At 37.8% G+C, this 13876-nt stretch overlaps 1 protein-coding gene across 2 annotated transcripts in view; it reads left to right on the forward strand.

Annotated features, from left to right (window-relative positions):
• The first annotated feature begins 1208 nt into the window (after positions 1 to 1208).
• Positions 1209 to 13876, forward strand: part of LOC149796287 (ceramide phosphoethanolamine synthase-like) — a 32995-nt gene continuing 20327 nt past the window's right edge. The window contains exons 1-3 of one of the 2 annotated variants that reach the window (XM_089960935.1): positions 1209 to 1395; positions 6810 to 6964; positions 11724 to 12631. In XM_089960935.1, the coding sequence (XP_089817061.1) occupies positions 11843 to 12631 (789 nt within the window). In that variant the 5' untranslated portion in view covers positions 1209 to 1395; positions 6810 to 6964; positions 11724 to 11842. The remainder of the gene's footprint in view (positions 1396 to 6809; positions 6965 to 11723; positions 12632 to 13876) is intronic. The other variant, XM_089960934.1, reaches the window with a different exon arrangement.

A 13876-nucleotide genomic window follows, 5' to 3' on the forward strand; every position in this document is an offset into this window, starting at 1 on the left:
AAATTAGCAGTTCTGGTATTAAATTCGCGAACGAGAAACATATAGCTAGAGCTATCAGAAATTTGCAGCATTTTATTTCCCATTTCAGAAAATGCTTCATCAAAGCTATACTCCGAACCTTTAGAATTTCACCTCTAAATACATGGTTTGGTCTACGTCAGTAAAATTTAATAGCTGATCACTACAAGTTTATCCCCATCCCATCCACCAATCTCGAAAATAATTCTGCGAGGGCCCTTGTCAGCGAGGTGCACAACATACGACTCGTAAGCACAACGGTCCGCCAACACGTTTTATGTGCGGTTTATGCTGTTGTTGTGGCCTGCTTAGTCCGTATCGTAGTGTGGCCTGCTTAGTCCGTATCAAAGCCGATTAAAGCCCATGAAAACAAATGTTTGAGTTGTGAACCACGCAGTCATTATAATCGAGCATACGTGGAGTCCGGGTACCTGAAAACAACTAAATAATTTATCTTCAATAATAACAACGACATCTCCATTTGTGTTCTTGATAATGTGAGTTTTTGTTCTCTTTCATCCAGTGAATTTCTGAGTTTAATATATGTCTAAAACAGCACCTCCCTCCGTTCATTAGTGAGCTTTTTGTGTAACAAGAATACAGTATGTCAAAAAATTATGCAAGCTAGGAACGTAACTTGATCTTCAAATATGTGCCTAACACAACAATCGGATGTTGTCGTATGATGAATAGACGATGAATGAACAGACGACTTGTAACTGATGTGTTTCTGTCATTTTCGTGACTGTGATGGTTATCATGGAAATAAATTGATCAGAGTTTTACAAAATTATTATACTGTACGCAACACACCTATTTCACCTGCAACCGCAAACGACCTTTGAACAATGACATACATACACATACATACATACATACATACATACATACATACATACATACATACATATATATATCGCTGATTAAAGTCACTGTTTTTATTCTTGCACAAATTTGAAATTCCGTGTCCTGCCTGGCAATCTAAGTGGCAGTCAAAAGTTACATTTCAAACCATCTACCTTCTGTTTCTAACCAATGTTCCTGAGAGTTCCTGTCGAAACCTCTCTGTTTACGCTCATTTCTTCTCTACAACTGTTCCAGCAGGCCATACAGTAGCAGACGACCTTTGATATCGTATATAACCTCTGATCTGGCCGCGCGTTGACTTGAAGCCAATCGGCGGGCGCGTTACATACATGTGACCGACTCCACGTATTTGATTACTAACCAGCTGAGTGTGCTGGCTGATAAGTCAATACCTTTAACGAGTAAGGTTTATGAACGTTTATCGCGCGCGACAGTGCTTACGTTAGGTATGGAGCAACAGATTGAAAGACCCTGTTGAGCGAATATTGGGATTCCAGGTTAACAATCAAGGTAAGAATTCTACACATAGTGATAAGGATGGTGCAAATCATACAGTTGGTCGTGTTGCTTGTATACATATACGCGTACTTGGTTCAACACGTGGTAATATTATACTGTACATGTACTGAATCGTTATACAATGGTGTATTATTTGTTCGACAATACACTGTGGATGTGAATAGAAAAGACGGGAACGTTTTACAAACGATAGTGAAAAGGGGAGTGGAGGGTGTAGGAGGACATGTCAACCTATTCGTCATACATTTGTCAGTAAACTAATATTAATAATGAATTTCTCGACAACGTTTGTTTTAGTTGGTGGTGACTCACATTTGCATGTTCAGTACAACAAGACTGCCCCTCCCATTTTTTTATTCCAAAGAAATAACGTCTGGTTTACCTATACCCTTTCTATTTTGCCTTCATCTTCATTGATTGATTGGTTGATTCCTTTTTTCTTGTATTGCGAGTGTGATGCGCATGAACCGTGTATTTTTGAGGTGGCTTTTTTTTTTACACCTGTGGTTAACACGAATCACGAGGCAGGATATTGGAAGTAGAAGCGCGATTTTCATGCTCTGTTTAGCAATTAGGTGGAATTTGTCAGTCAGTGTTGGTAAGGACATGAGACGTATTTATGAACAATTATTTCTCTCGGATTAATGTTGAAACATTGAAGTAGGTTTATTTTCACCAAAGGTTTAATGTAGCGGCTATTTTGTAACATTTTAATCGCGTTTAATGTATTTGAATATTTAAATTATACATTTTAGAAAACGTGGAAGACTTCCTCTTTTTTGTCTGAAACGCAGACACATACAACTACCCCTCCCCCCGCTCCAATCCTTGACCGAAAACGTGTCGTGATGTAGACTTGTGATAGTCGTTATTTTTTTCCGTGTACTTGTATTTTGTTTCGTATGTGTGTGTTCACATTCTTTTCTTATCTACTCGTCATCAGGGGTTAGGCAGGAGTTCACATACTTAACTTGTTATCTACTCATCATTGTGAAATTATACAGTACATTAAATATAATTTTACGATTATGAGGGGTTCACAGTGGAGTTTGGGATGCAGTGAGAAAAAGAATCGATTCACAAACGGAAGGACGCGTATAGCATTGAATGAAAATTGGTCGTGGAAGTTACTCCGCCATGAAACCACCTTCACGTTTATGTTTAGTACGATGTATACAGTTACGATATGCTTGGCGCAAACACCCTCTTCTAAAAGAAGATACAAAAGTAGCTAATGACATCAAACCACAGACTACATTCGCTGAACACATGATTAAGTAATTAATAGTTTTCAGAAAACAACGTATTGCGATATATTGCAATACATCTTTTTTTCTATTGCATTATGGATCAGTATGTATTAGAAACATTAATGTTTACTTCTTTTATTATTTTGTGGTAAATTAACTTAAGTTTGTTAATTTATTTTAACATATATAATGCATTTATATTCCATTATGTGAACGCATGTGTATATAACTACAAATGAGTCAATACATGTGTGTGTGGTTGAGAGAGCGAGAGATATGTCTTTAGGTCGGTAACCATTGGCAATATCGTTCGATATCACACGACCCAGTGTTTTGATCGCTTTCTTTTCACGGATAATACTTGCATGAATGATCGGAACCTGCGCTGCACGATCATGGAATGCAAATCATTGCCAAAACCAGTTATAATGATGTAGGTGGTCAATGCTACTATGGGCATTTCATACACACACAAGCCTCCACGACCGTCTGGTTATCGAAATCCGTTTGAATGGTACAAGACTTATAGATAGGCATGGTGAAATGATCGGATTGTGAATACAGCAATTCCATTTAACTGAAACACTGCTGGATATAGTTATTTGTAAGGAACTCAGTTTTCCTGTTTTATGTACATTTTATATTAACGCCTTGGTTTAATTGTATTAGTCGTAATACTAAATGCCCCCCCCCCCTCAAAGTATCCAAAAAAAGCCAATACCAATACTGTAATATTTTGAACAGTAATGTAGGACGGAGGTAATTTTGATATTGTCCAATTTAGTGCGGATTCAGTTCAATATTGATTCTTTCGAACTTTGACACTTGTCTGAGGTTATACTGTTAAACAAATCAGAACTCGTAATGTATTATGCCAAAGCTGTACGACTCATAAAAAATGTATACCTTATATTTTAAATGACGAAATCATGCATTAATTCTGGATAATTAATCTTGCTTTTTATTCCGATCTTTAGCTGTACGTGCATTGTAGAAGCTTTGTACTGATAATGATCAACAGCTAGTGACACAATCAAACATTGTTACATCGTTTTAAAACATAACTTGATTTTGTCCAAATGACTGCCTGAATTATTTGATAAGAACTTTTCCAAACGGAACGAGGGTATAAAGACTTTGTTAAAACAGCATGGTTTAAGTTTCTGTGAATATTGGAACCATCCTCTGCTAAACGGCCACGACCACCAAATAAACACCGCACCATCGCCTTTTAAGCCTTTCTTCTATGTGGCGATCTACTATACAATTTTGCATATTATTCAAATGCCAACCAGCTTGACTAGCGTACAAGTATGTTAGAAGTACACCAAAATAGTTAGAAGTACACCAAAATAGTTTCATACCCTTAACTCATTACCATGTTTGTTGCGATGACTTATTAGTAAGGTCCCCCTATATATATATATATATATATATATATATATATATATATATATATATACCTCGAACATTCGCGAGGTTAGGTTCCAGAACCAGTCGCGGATCAGGAGGAATCGCGAATGTTTGGTACGAGTCACTAAAAATGCTAATAAATGCTTATTTCTAGGGTTTAGACCCTAAATATGACCCAAATCATGCTCCCAAAGCACTTTAATTTCATTTAAAAGTTAGCTTAATACATTGCCCTTAAAAAGAGAAATAAATGGTTGACGTAAAAATAGAGTACAGTATCGCCTAATGGGTATTTGCCACACTAGCGCATTTACAGTACGGTACATGTATACTAATATTACCCCTATACTAATTCATTCGCTGCCCAATTTCTTTTGCACTCACAGTATGGTAAAACGAAGTAACGAATGGGACTGTAAACTTAATGACTGACGTTTTCTTTGTCATTGTCAGGAAGGTAAACTAGGTAAACTTCATATGTCACAGAAGTCATATAACGAAGGTACAATGCAATAAAATAAAGAAAACATGTGCGTAGAGGGTACCAATGAAAATTTCGCGAATCCAGAAACGCGAATGCACGAGGTATTAATATATATATATATATATATATATATATATATATATATATATATATATATATATGGATATAAGGATATAAGGTAAAATTCTTAGTCAAGATGTGTTAACATATGTTCTTATAAAATTACCCACATGCTCACTGGAGCACTTGCATCGCCAAACTTAAATTTTGGAAGGTGAGTAGTTTTTACACGCCCCAAATCCCAAATAAGACTGGTCGAATTTGGTTATTAACCTGTCTACCTAATTCCGGTTTCGTTACCGTACTAATCTCAAGCCGACCGTCATCTGCTGCAGTTGGCAGACCCTGTGGATGGCTTGTACTTGAGATAAGAGAGAATCCTATCGACTGGGTTATAAGCGAAGGTCACTTGGACTGACAAAAGAAAATCGTTTCGTACATTGATATTAGTTATACCTTACAGCCCATGGCCATATATTGATATTAGTTATACTGTACAGCCCAGGGCCATACATTGATATTAGTTATACCTTACAGCCCAGGGCCATACATTGATATTAGTTATACCTTACAGCCCAGGGCCATACTATGATATTAGTTATACCTTACAGCCCATGGCCATACATTGATATTAGTTATACCTTACAGCCCAGGGCCATACTACGATATTAGTTATACCTTACAGCCCATGGCCATACATTGATATTAGTTATACCGTACAGCCCAAGGCCATACATTGATATTAGTTATACCTTACAGCCCAGGGCCATACTTTGATATTAGTTATACCGTACACCCCAGGGTCATACTTTGATATTAGTTATACCGTACACCCCAGGGTCATACTTTGATATTAGTTATACCGTACACCCCAGGGTCATACTTTGATATTAGTTATACCGTACACCCCAGGGCCATACATTGATATTAGTTATACCGTACAACCCAGGGCCATACATTGATATTAGTTATACCTTACAGCTCAGGGCCATACATTGATATTAGTTATACCTTACAGCCCAGGGCCATACTTTGATATTAGTTATACCGTACACCCCAGGGTCATACTTTGATATTAGTTATACCGTACACCCCAGGGTCATTCTTTGATATTAGTTATACCGTACACCCCAGGGCCATACATTGATATTAGTTATACCTTACAGCTCAGGGCCATACATTGATATTAGTTATACTTACAGCCCAGGGTCATACTTTGATATTAGTTATACCTTACAGCTCAGGGCCATACATTGATATTAGTTATACCTTACAGCCCAGGGCAATACATTGATATTAGTTATACTTACACCCCAGGGCCATACATTGATATTAGTTATACCTTACAGCCCAGGGCCATACTTTAACATTAGTTATACCTTACAGCCCAGGGCCATACATTGATATTAGTTATACCTTACAGCCCAGGACCATACATTGATATTAGTTATACCTTACAGCCCAGGGCCATACATTGATATTAGTTATACCTTACAGCCCAGGGCCATACATTGATATTAGTTATACCTTACAGCCCAGGGCCATACATTGATATTAGTTATACCTTACAGCCCAGGGCCATACATTGATATTAGTCATACCTTACAGCCCAGGGCCATACATTGATATTAGTTATAGCTTACAGCCCAGGGCCATACTTTAACATTAGTTATACCTTACAGCTCAGGGCCATACATTGATATTAGTTATACCTTACAGCCCAGGGCCATACTTTGATATTAGTTATACCGTACACCCCAGGGTCATACATTGATATTAGTTATACCGTACACCCCAGGGCCATACATTGATATTAGTTATACCTTACAGCTCAGGGCCATACATTGATATTAGTTATACTTACAGCCCAGGGTCATACTTTGATATTAGTTATACCTTACAGCTCAGGGCCATACATTGATATTAGTTATACCTTACAGCCCAGGGCCATACATTGATATTAGTTATACTTACACCCCAGGGCCATACATTGATATTAGTTATACCTTACAGCCCAGGGCCATACTTTAACATTAGTTATACCTTACAGCCCAGGGCCATACATTGATATTAGTTATACCTTACAGCCCAGGGCCATACATTGATATTAGTTATACCTTACAGCCCAGGGCCATACATTGATATTAGTTATACCTTACAGCCCAGGGCCATACATTGATATTAGTTATACCTTACAGCCCAGGGCCATACTTTGCGAACGACTTAAACTTGGTAAGAAGAAGCCTATCAGATTTTGGTACCAAAAGTGCAGGGACAATCACTGGAAGAAGAAAATTGGCTTAAATCAACAAGAAAAGTGCAGTTATTTATATAGAGGACCATTAAACACGGGGTGAGCATATCATCTTGCAATTTGGATTCCATTTCTGGGGCAAGACGTGTTTGCAGTTTGTATGCATTTCTATAATGCCTGAATGGAAGTGATCACTTTTGAGGGGGGAAAAATATGAAGAAAAAATATACATCAGAACTTTTGAAGCTTGCCAAACCCAAAGACAAGTTTGAATTTGGAGTTACCGCTATTTGTTGATTTTACTGTTGTTGAGTGTGCAATTGGTCATGGTCTCTCTCTCTCTCTCTCTCTCTAATGTTATATAAGCGGTTATATTGGCTTTATTTTTTTTTTAAAAATCAACATGTGAGATTGCACGGATTAATGCTTCAGTTTGAGGATTAAGTATAAAGTGAGATTACGGTTTTAGCGTTTTAAAAAGCTATCTTTCTAAAGTATTTAAGCTCTGCAGAAAACCCCAGACAAAATATATACGTCCATGTTGTGTTTTTTTTCCAGTCGTTTTTGGCGATTGGCATAGTAACTGGCTGATTTAGTAAACATTTCTTTCAAATGTCTTACTGTGATTAGATATTCATTTTCGTCAGATGCGGTGATTTGCATCTTTTACAGGCAGATAACACGTATGTGGTATCCATCGCTTGCGGGATGGTTTCGAAGCACGATGGGCAATCATCATTATGAGGTAAAACTTCGAGAGGTGGATTTGTCATGTCAAAATAAATGCCTGGTGATAACTGATAAACCGCGTGCGTATGGAAAATGAAGCAGTACTGATAGGAAAGACTAACTCAGGCAGTGCATGAAGACTTGCAAGTGTGGGCGGCAGGTCACATACAGTACACTGAAAATGTGTGCAATATCTTTCGTTTCTTTACCCGTGTTACGTGATGTATGAAAAGAGTGGGGTGGGGCTTTTAAAAAATCTTTCTCTGCTTAGGATACCGATCTTACTTACATTCTGGTTTATATAGACTTTTTTATATCTGGAATTAAGTTTTGTACCAGTTGTGGGCTCGGTTTGTTTGTTTTTCAGCGGCAATATCAGCAGTTTATTGTATATCGTAGATAGGAAATGAGGGCTAAATGCCTTTCACAAATGGACACCAAGACATCCGCCCCAGTTTCACTTGGGCGGGTATTGAAGCCTTGTAGGTTGCACGTTGAACACTCATTATTCTAGCTTGGGGAGGCATTGGTTTTATCAAAATGTTTATCTTAGGTACATATATATACCGGGTGAAACACTGAGATGGGTGGATGGATTCATTGATGAACACTAAAACAAGGTTTATAGAAAATCATCGGGAGACATTCACAGAATAAAGCGTTGGTCGTATGCGCTTGAGTTCAGGGCGAATTAGGTACGTGTTTACATCACAACGTCCTACACACAAGCGCACTTGTAGTATGGATAAACTAATACTTCAGATGAATGAGGTTGTAGCGTCTGTCTCCGTGTGGACACGTGATAGTAAGGAACCGCTTCTAATCTTTAAAGATAATTGGAGGGCATAACATTCGTCTCTGTTCTTTTGTTAAGAAGGGAAATTAAAGATAATCCTATTTGAAAATGTAATAAGTCGGTGGGGGGGGGGGGACCCCAAAGCATAGAACTCTCGGAGGAAAAATGGATTTCATTTCACCCTGATAGTACTTATATATATATAGTAATAATTAGTATTTATAATGTACTAAGCGCGTCAAGTACCGGGTGAAACCGGCTTAGATGCACAAATCAATTTCGGGAATTACTGTTACTTTCAAAAAATACGGGGGTGGGGTGGGTTCACTGCTGTAACGGGAAGCAGGGACGAACGGCTTTCAGGAAAATAAATTGGCCTAGTGTTGTATATCCCGCATACCTAGTGTACATTATTGTATAGCCAACATACCTAGTATTTGTATCATTGTTTTGAGTTTAAATATTCGATGTTTAAACACTGAAGCGTAACTTGTATTGGATACATTTCTCGACATAGACTTCCGGTTAGTGAAGTAATAAGGTCCTAATGTCAAACTTGCATCCGCCTGTTTACTTGTAACCCAGGACAGTGGCGTTTTCATTGACAAATAGTAATGAAGCGTATTGAGCATATTTTTGTAACAAAACATTAAGTACTGTATAAGGTCAAGGTCGTGAAATTAGGTAGAGAAATCTGAAGGTTGCGAAGGAAAACCACTGATCTTGTATTGGTATTTAAGATCCTTTGCAAGTGCCGGCACTGTGGATAGATCTTGTGTCCGCTGATACGCGAATGACTTTTTTGCCATTATTTTTGGTTCCAAATGTACGTGACAAACACACATGGTATTGTGAAGCAAGTGTCGTTTCACCTTTTATGATTTATATGCCAGATTGTAAGCCTTTAAATGCCTTTGTGTTATATGTCGAGATGACATCTGGAAACGTTGTCACCTACCCGGTTTAGTATCTCAAGACGACGTTTGTAAAGTATTTAAAGATTTGTGATCAAAGCTGATTTAGGATTATAAACGAGTACTTTGTCAGTAATCAAATGCGGCTTTGTATGCAGACAGTTCATGTATGATGTGAATTAAACAGTGCATACAGATTTACTTTCTGATTGTTTTATTTTTATTTTCATCCGCGTTTAAAGAAGCACGTGACTATTGTTAAAAGTCGTTCCTTACGAATGTAATATCTAAGAACACCTAGATCGTTAAATCTTGACACATGCAACTTGACTCACTACTAGTCCCGTAGGTGCAGAGTACGCCAGCAGTTTTGGAATTTTGATCATGCCACCCTTTATGGAGATGCCTGGATATATATTTCAAATAATTGAATGACTGTTTGTCTCACCTGTATGAGAATCGGCATTAGAGATAATTTACCCATAGTAAAACAATCCATACTTACACCATTAAGTCATGCCCGGGTTCTTTCCATACCCCAGCGACGGTTCTGGTGGCCTAAGTGGTTAGAGCGTCCGCTTCGGATGAGGGAAATCGTGGGTTTTAACCCAGGTCGAGTCATACCAAAGACTTATAAAAATGGTAATAGCTGCTGACTAGCTTGGCGCTCAGTATTAAGCGGTTAATGTTCGGAATGGCAAGCCTGGTGTCAGGATAATGTGACTTGGTGGGACATTATGTTACATGTCTGCGGCATGATGCCCCTGTGCTAGACATCACCATAAACTGTCACACTGCAGACATCGTAGCGTATCGACAGGACTGAAAAATTGTTAAAGCTACGTTAAATATCTCTCTCTCTCGTACACACACACACACACACACACACCAGCAATTAGTGCCTTTTTCATAATTTGGAAATTATGGGCAGTACCACCCTGTGATAATGTAAACACGTATTGGGCATGATGAGATAAATTTATACATCCCAGTGTCCATTTCTATCGTTAGGGGCTTATCACTTGGGTCATGGCTTGGAAACCATGGAAACGATTGCGATTGGCACTGTGATCCTAGCCCTTTGGTTCATAACCCGGAAACTTGAGATCCCGTACAGTTATTGGGCATAAAAAGAGACATTTCTAAATGTTACTGACAGATACCTAAGCACAGGCTGAAACTTTGGGGATGGAGTTCAAAAAGTAGTAGTGGAGGGAATGTTTTTACAAACAGTTTTTTTCTAAATATAAAGGCGAGTCTTTTAAAGCAATTCATCTAATCTCAATCATGTTTGCTAGTAGAATGTCGAGTCTATTACCATATTGCACGGCAATGAAAATGAATCGATTCTTTGTATTAAAGCCATTATCCATTATATATAATCTGGAACACTCCCATACTCTAAAGTGCAAATACTCGAATAAGCTGTAATTATATTCCTGGTGACGGAAATGCAGTCCTAACAGCTTTCACTGATTACAAGATTGGAGCAAAGGAAATTCAAGAAAGTGCATGAATGACAACATCGCTGTCTTAGTCCAGATAAACAGCGGCATGAAAAAGTCGTACTGAAAATCCATAAACAAGACTCGGTGGTTCAGTTAAAAATAAAATGCAGGACAAAGGACATTGAACGTAGACCTTTGATCCTTTATACAACATTATGGTACTATCAGTACTTAATCCTTTAGTTTATAATGTAATATTAATACATCAATCATTATGTTTGGAAAAAAATTCTCGTTTTTGCGACAAAATTGACTGTACGTGGACATACAAAAGCTTACAAATATGGTATATTAAAAGCTTTCATATTTTGGAATCGAAAGATAGAAGAAATTTAAGATCTGTCGTTTCAGGTGACAAGACGAGTACGATTTCATTTCAACGCTCAGGTGGCCTAAGTGGTTAGAGCGTCAGTCTCAGACGTAGGAGGTCGCGGGTTCGAACCAGGCCGAATCATAACAAATACTTATAAAAATGTTACTAGCAGCAGCCTCGCTTGGCGCTCAGCATTAAAAGTTCGTTTTAGGCCTGTTCGGCCTGGTGTCAGGATAATGTGACTGCAAGCACGTGATACTACATGTCTGAAGCATGATGCCCCAGCGCTAGACATCACTATAGCTGCCACACTGCAGACATCGTAGCGATGACTAAAAATTGTTAAAGCTATGTGTAATAATAATAATAATAATAATAAATACCAACAAACACACTTTTTAGTCATTTCAGGTGATAAGGATAACTAACCTCTTGTCCATTGGATCGGTCAGTAGATTTGTCATATAAAAAGACAGTGTTCCTTAAGTACTAGATTATATCATCCATAGTTACCAATGTAATTTTGTGTAATGTTTATAGTAATGAATGCGTCTTCGTATCATGTAATGGCTGCTTTAAAATATGTTTTTCATTTCAGATCAATGTAAATGAACTGAATGCGTGGACTCACAAATTAGAGAAGTTTGAAATTTCTAGTCGGTCATTTTTCCTTTTACAAAGGTGGACACACTATTTCACAGAGGATTTGTTCCGAAGATGTTCCAGCTGATTAGTCAATCCATCCGGAATGAGCGGAGTCTTCTTCTCATCTTCGGTCTTTCACTTCTAGTCTTCTTCCTCGTCATGGATATGGTGCTATATGTTACACTTCAGTCAACCAAGCTCGTGGACCAGCCTAGAACAGATGACATCATTTTTTCGCCTTTCTATCCTTTGTCCATCAAGCTGTTAATGATGGACCCTGTCAACCATTATATAATTACACCTACTACGGAGTACTTTAACGCGGTCACGAAATTTAGTGAAGTGTTTTATTTCATAACTCCCAACATGATCAGTATTACACATTTAATCATAGGGTGCATCTCAGGGAAACTAGTATCTTCGGAAAACTTGAAGACCAGGAGGATAGGTTGTATTCTGTATGAAGTGCGTTTCTGGTTTGATTCTTTTGATGGAACACTGTATCGGGCCCGTTCAGGAAAGAAGGAGTATGTTTCAGATAAAAGTAATGTGGGGTATTATGTCGATTCTGTCTGTGATACCCTGAGTGGTTTTGCGCTTAGCTTTGGAATTATGTTTTACCTTTTCAAATGTCCGCCGACTAAGTCCACCACATCTTTGACATGGTCCAACGATACCGAGAAAGGAACATCCGGTGAAGTTCATGTTGAGAGAACGAATGGAAAGTACAGCAAGAGATTCATCTTCTTTAGGACGTTTTGTTATGGTTTACTCATAGGTATATCTTCTCTGGGATGGGATAGAAATCAAGACAATTATTCTGCAGTTTTCCAAAAGAAGCTAGATGACCCAAACTTAGAGGTAGGTTTTATATTTTTATTTGACTCGCTGAGTGCAAATACTTAACGTATAATTGGCCATGTATGAATAAAGTAGATAAGTTTTCTTATTGCAGATATTAAAAGACACGTAATGTAATTTAAACCAGAAATATGCTCATGGAAAATACATAGATTACCACAGCGCTTGAAAACTGAGAAAAGGAAAACCTAACCATGGTATGCCTATGGATGAACGAACAAGGATAAGACTCCGAGTCCGTACTGTCATAGAGTTTCAGCATACAAACGACGAACATACACGTAGTTCACAAAATATTCAAACAGGACAAAGCATAGGTAGCGATAGAAGGCATTTAAAATTTCACGATGTAAGTTGTTGGGCGTGATTTAACACCCCAACAAGAAAAAAAAATTTGTGCTTCACATTTCCTTGTTAAATATTCTGCTTCAAAACAAGATTTCGATCGTTTTGTTTCATTACATAATGCAAGTATGCAAGGACACTGTATGTCATCTTGCAAAGAATGAAAAGCATACAACTATCTAAACAAATTCTGCCTAGATGTATATGTACAGGAAACAAGCTAAACAAATTCTGCCTTGATGTATATGTACAGGAGGAAATACATTTCTAAGGAATAATGAAATTGCCATGGATCTTTTCTTCCTTCTTGGTATTCGGGTAGAACTTGAGTACGAGATATTGCATTGTGTATCATCGTTGCCCCCCCCCCCCCCCTCAAAAATTCTATCAAGCCTAGGAAAAATCTAAATAAATTCTGAGCAGTTGTAGGTAAATAATTTAAGAAAAAAGAGATGTTTAATATGCCTTGACGGAGACGCAGCAAATACACAACGTACAAAGGCAGAGTGACAAAGTGGGCACAATCACATTTTTTTATTTTGACCAAGTTTCTAAAACGTCCGGATTTATGTTCAGTCCTTACATGTCAACAATGCATACTCAAATAACTTCGAGATGAAAACGTTCTTAATCTTCACCAGCATTTAAATTGGATTTATTATTATTATTATTATTATTATTATTATTATTTAGCATTAACGATTTAAAAAAGGCACTTATCGCAATATGCCTTGGTATTGCACTCTCCGGTGTGGTATTTAAAATATTTTTACACGATTTAGTTTTTAATTTATGAAAACGTCCACTAGATTGTGTAGATATAAATACTGATGGGACCCCGGGTGGCCGATAGGTCTAAGGCGTTCGCCTTTTCACATTACTGATATCTCATCTGTCTGT

Source organism: Sinohyriopsis cumingii, chromosome 6 (genome assembly GCF_028554795.1).
Source record: "Sinohyriopsis cumingii isolate HCF-2022 chromosome 6, ASM2855479v2, whole genome shotgun sequence".
In the NCBI taxonomy this organism is placed as follows: domain Eukaryota; kingdom Metazoa; phylum Mollusca; class Bivalvia; order Unionida; family Unionidae; genus Sinohyriopsis; species Sinohyriopsis cumingii.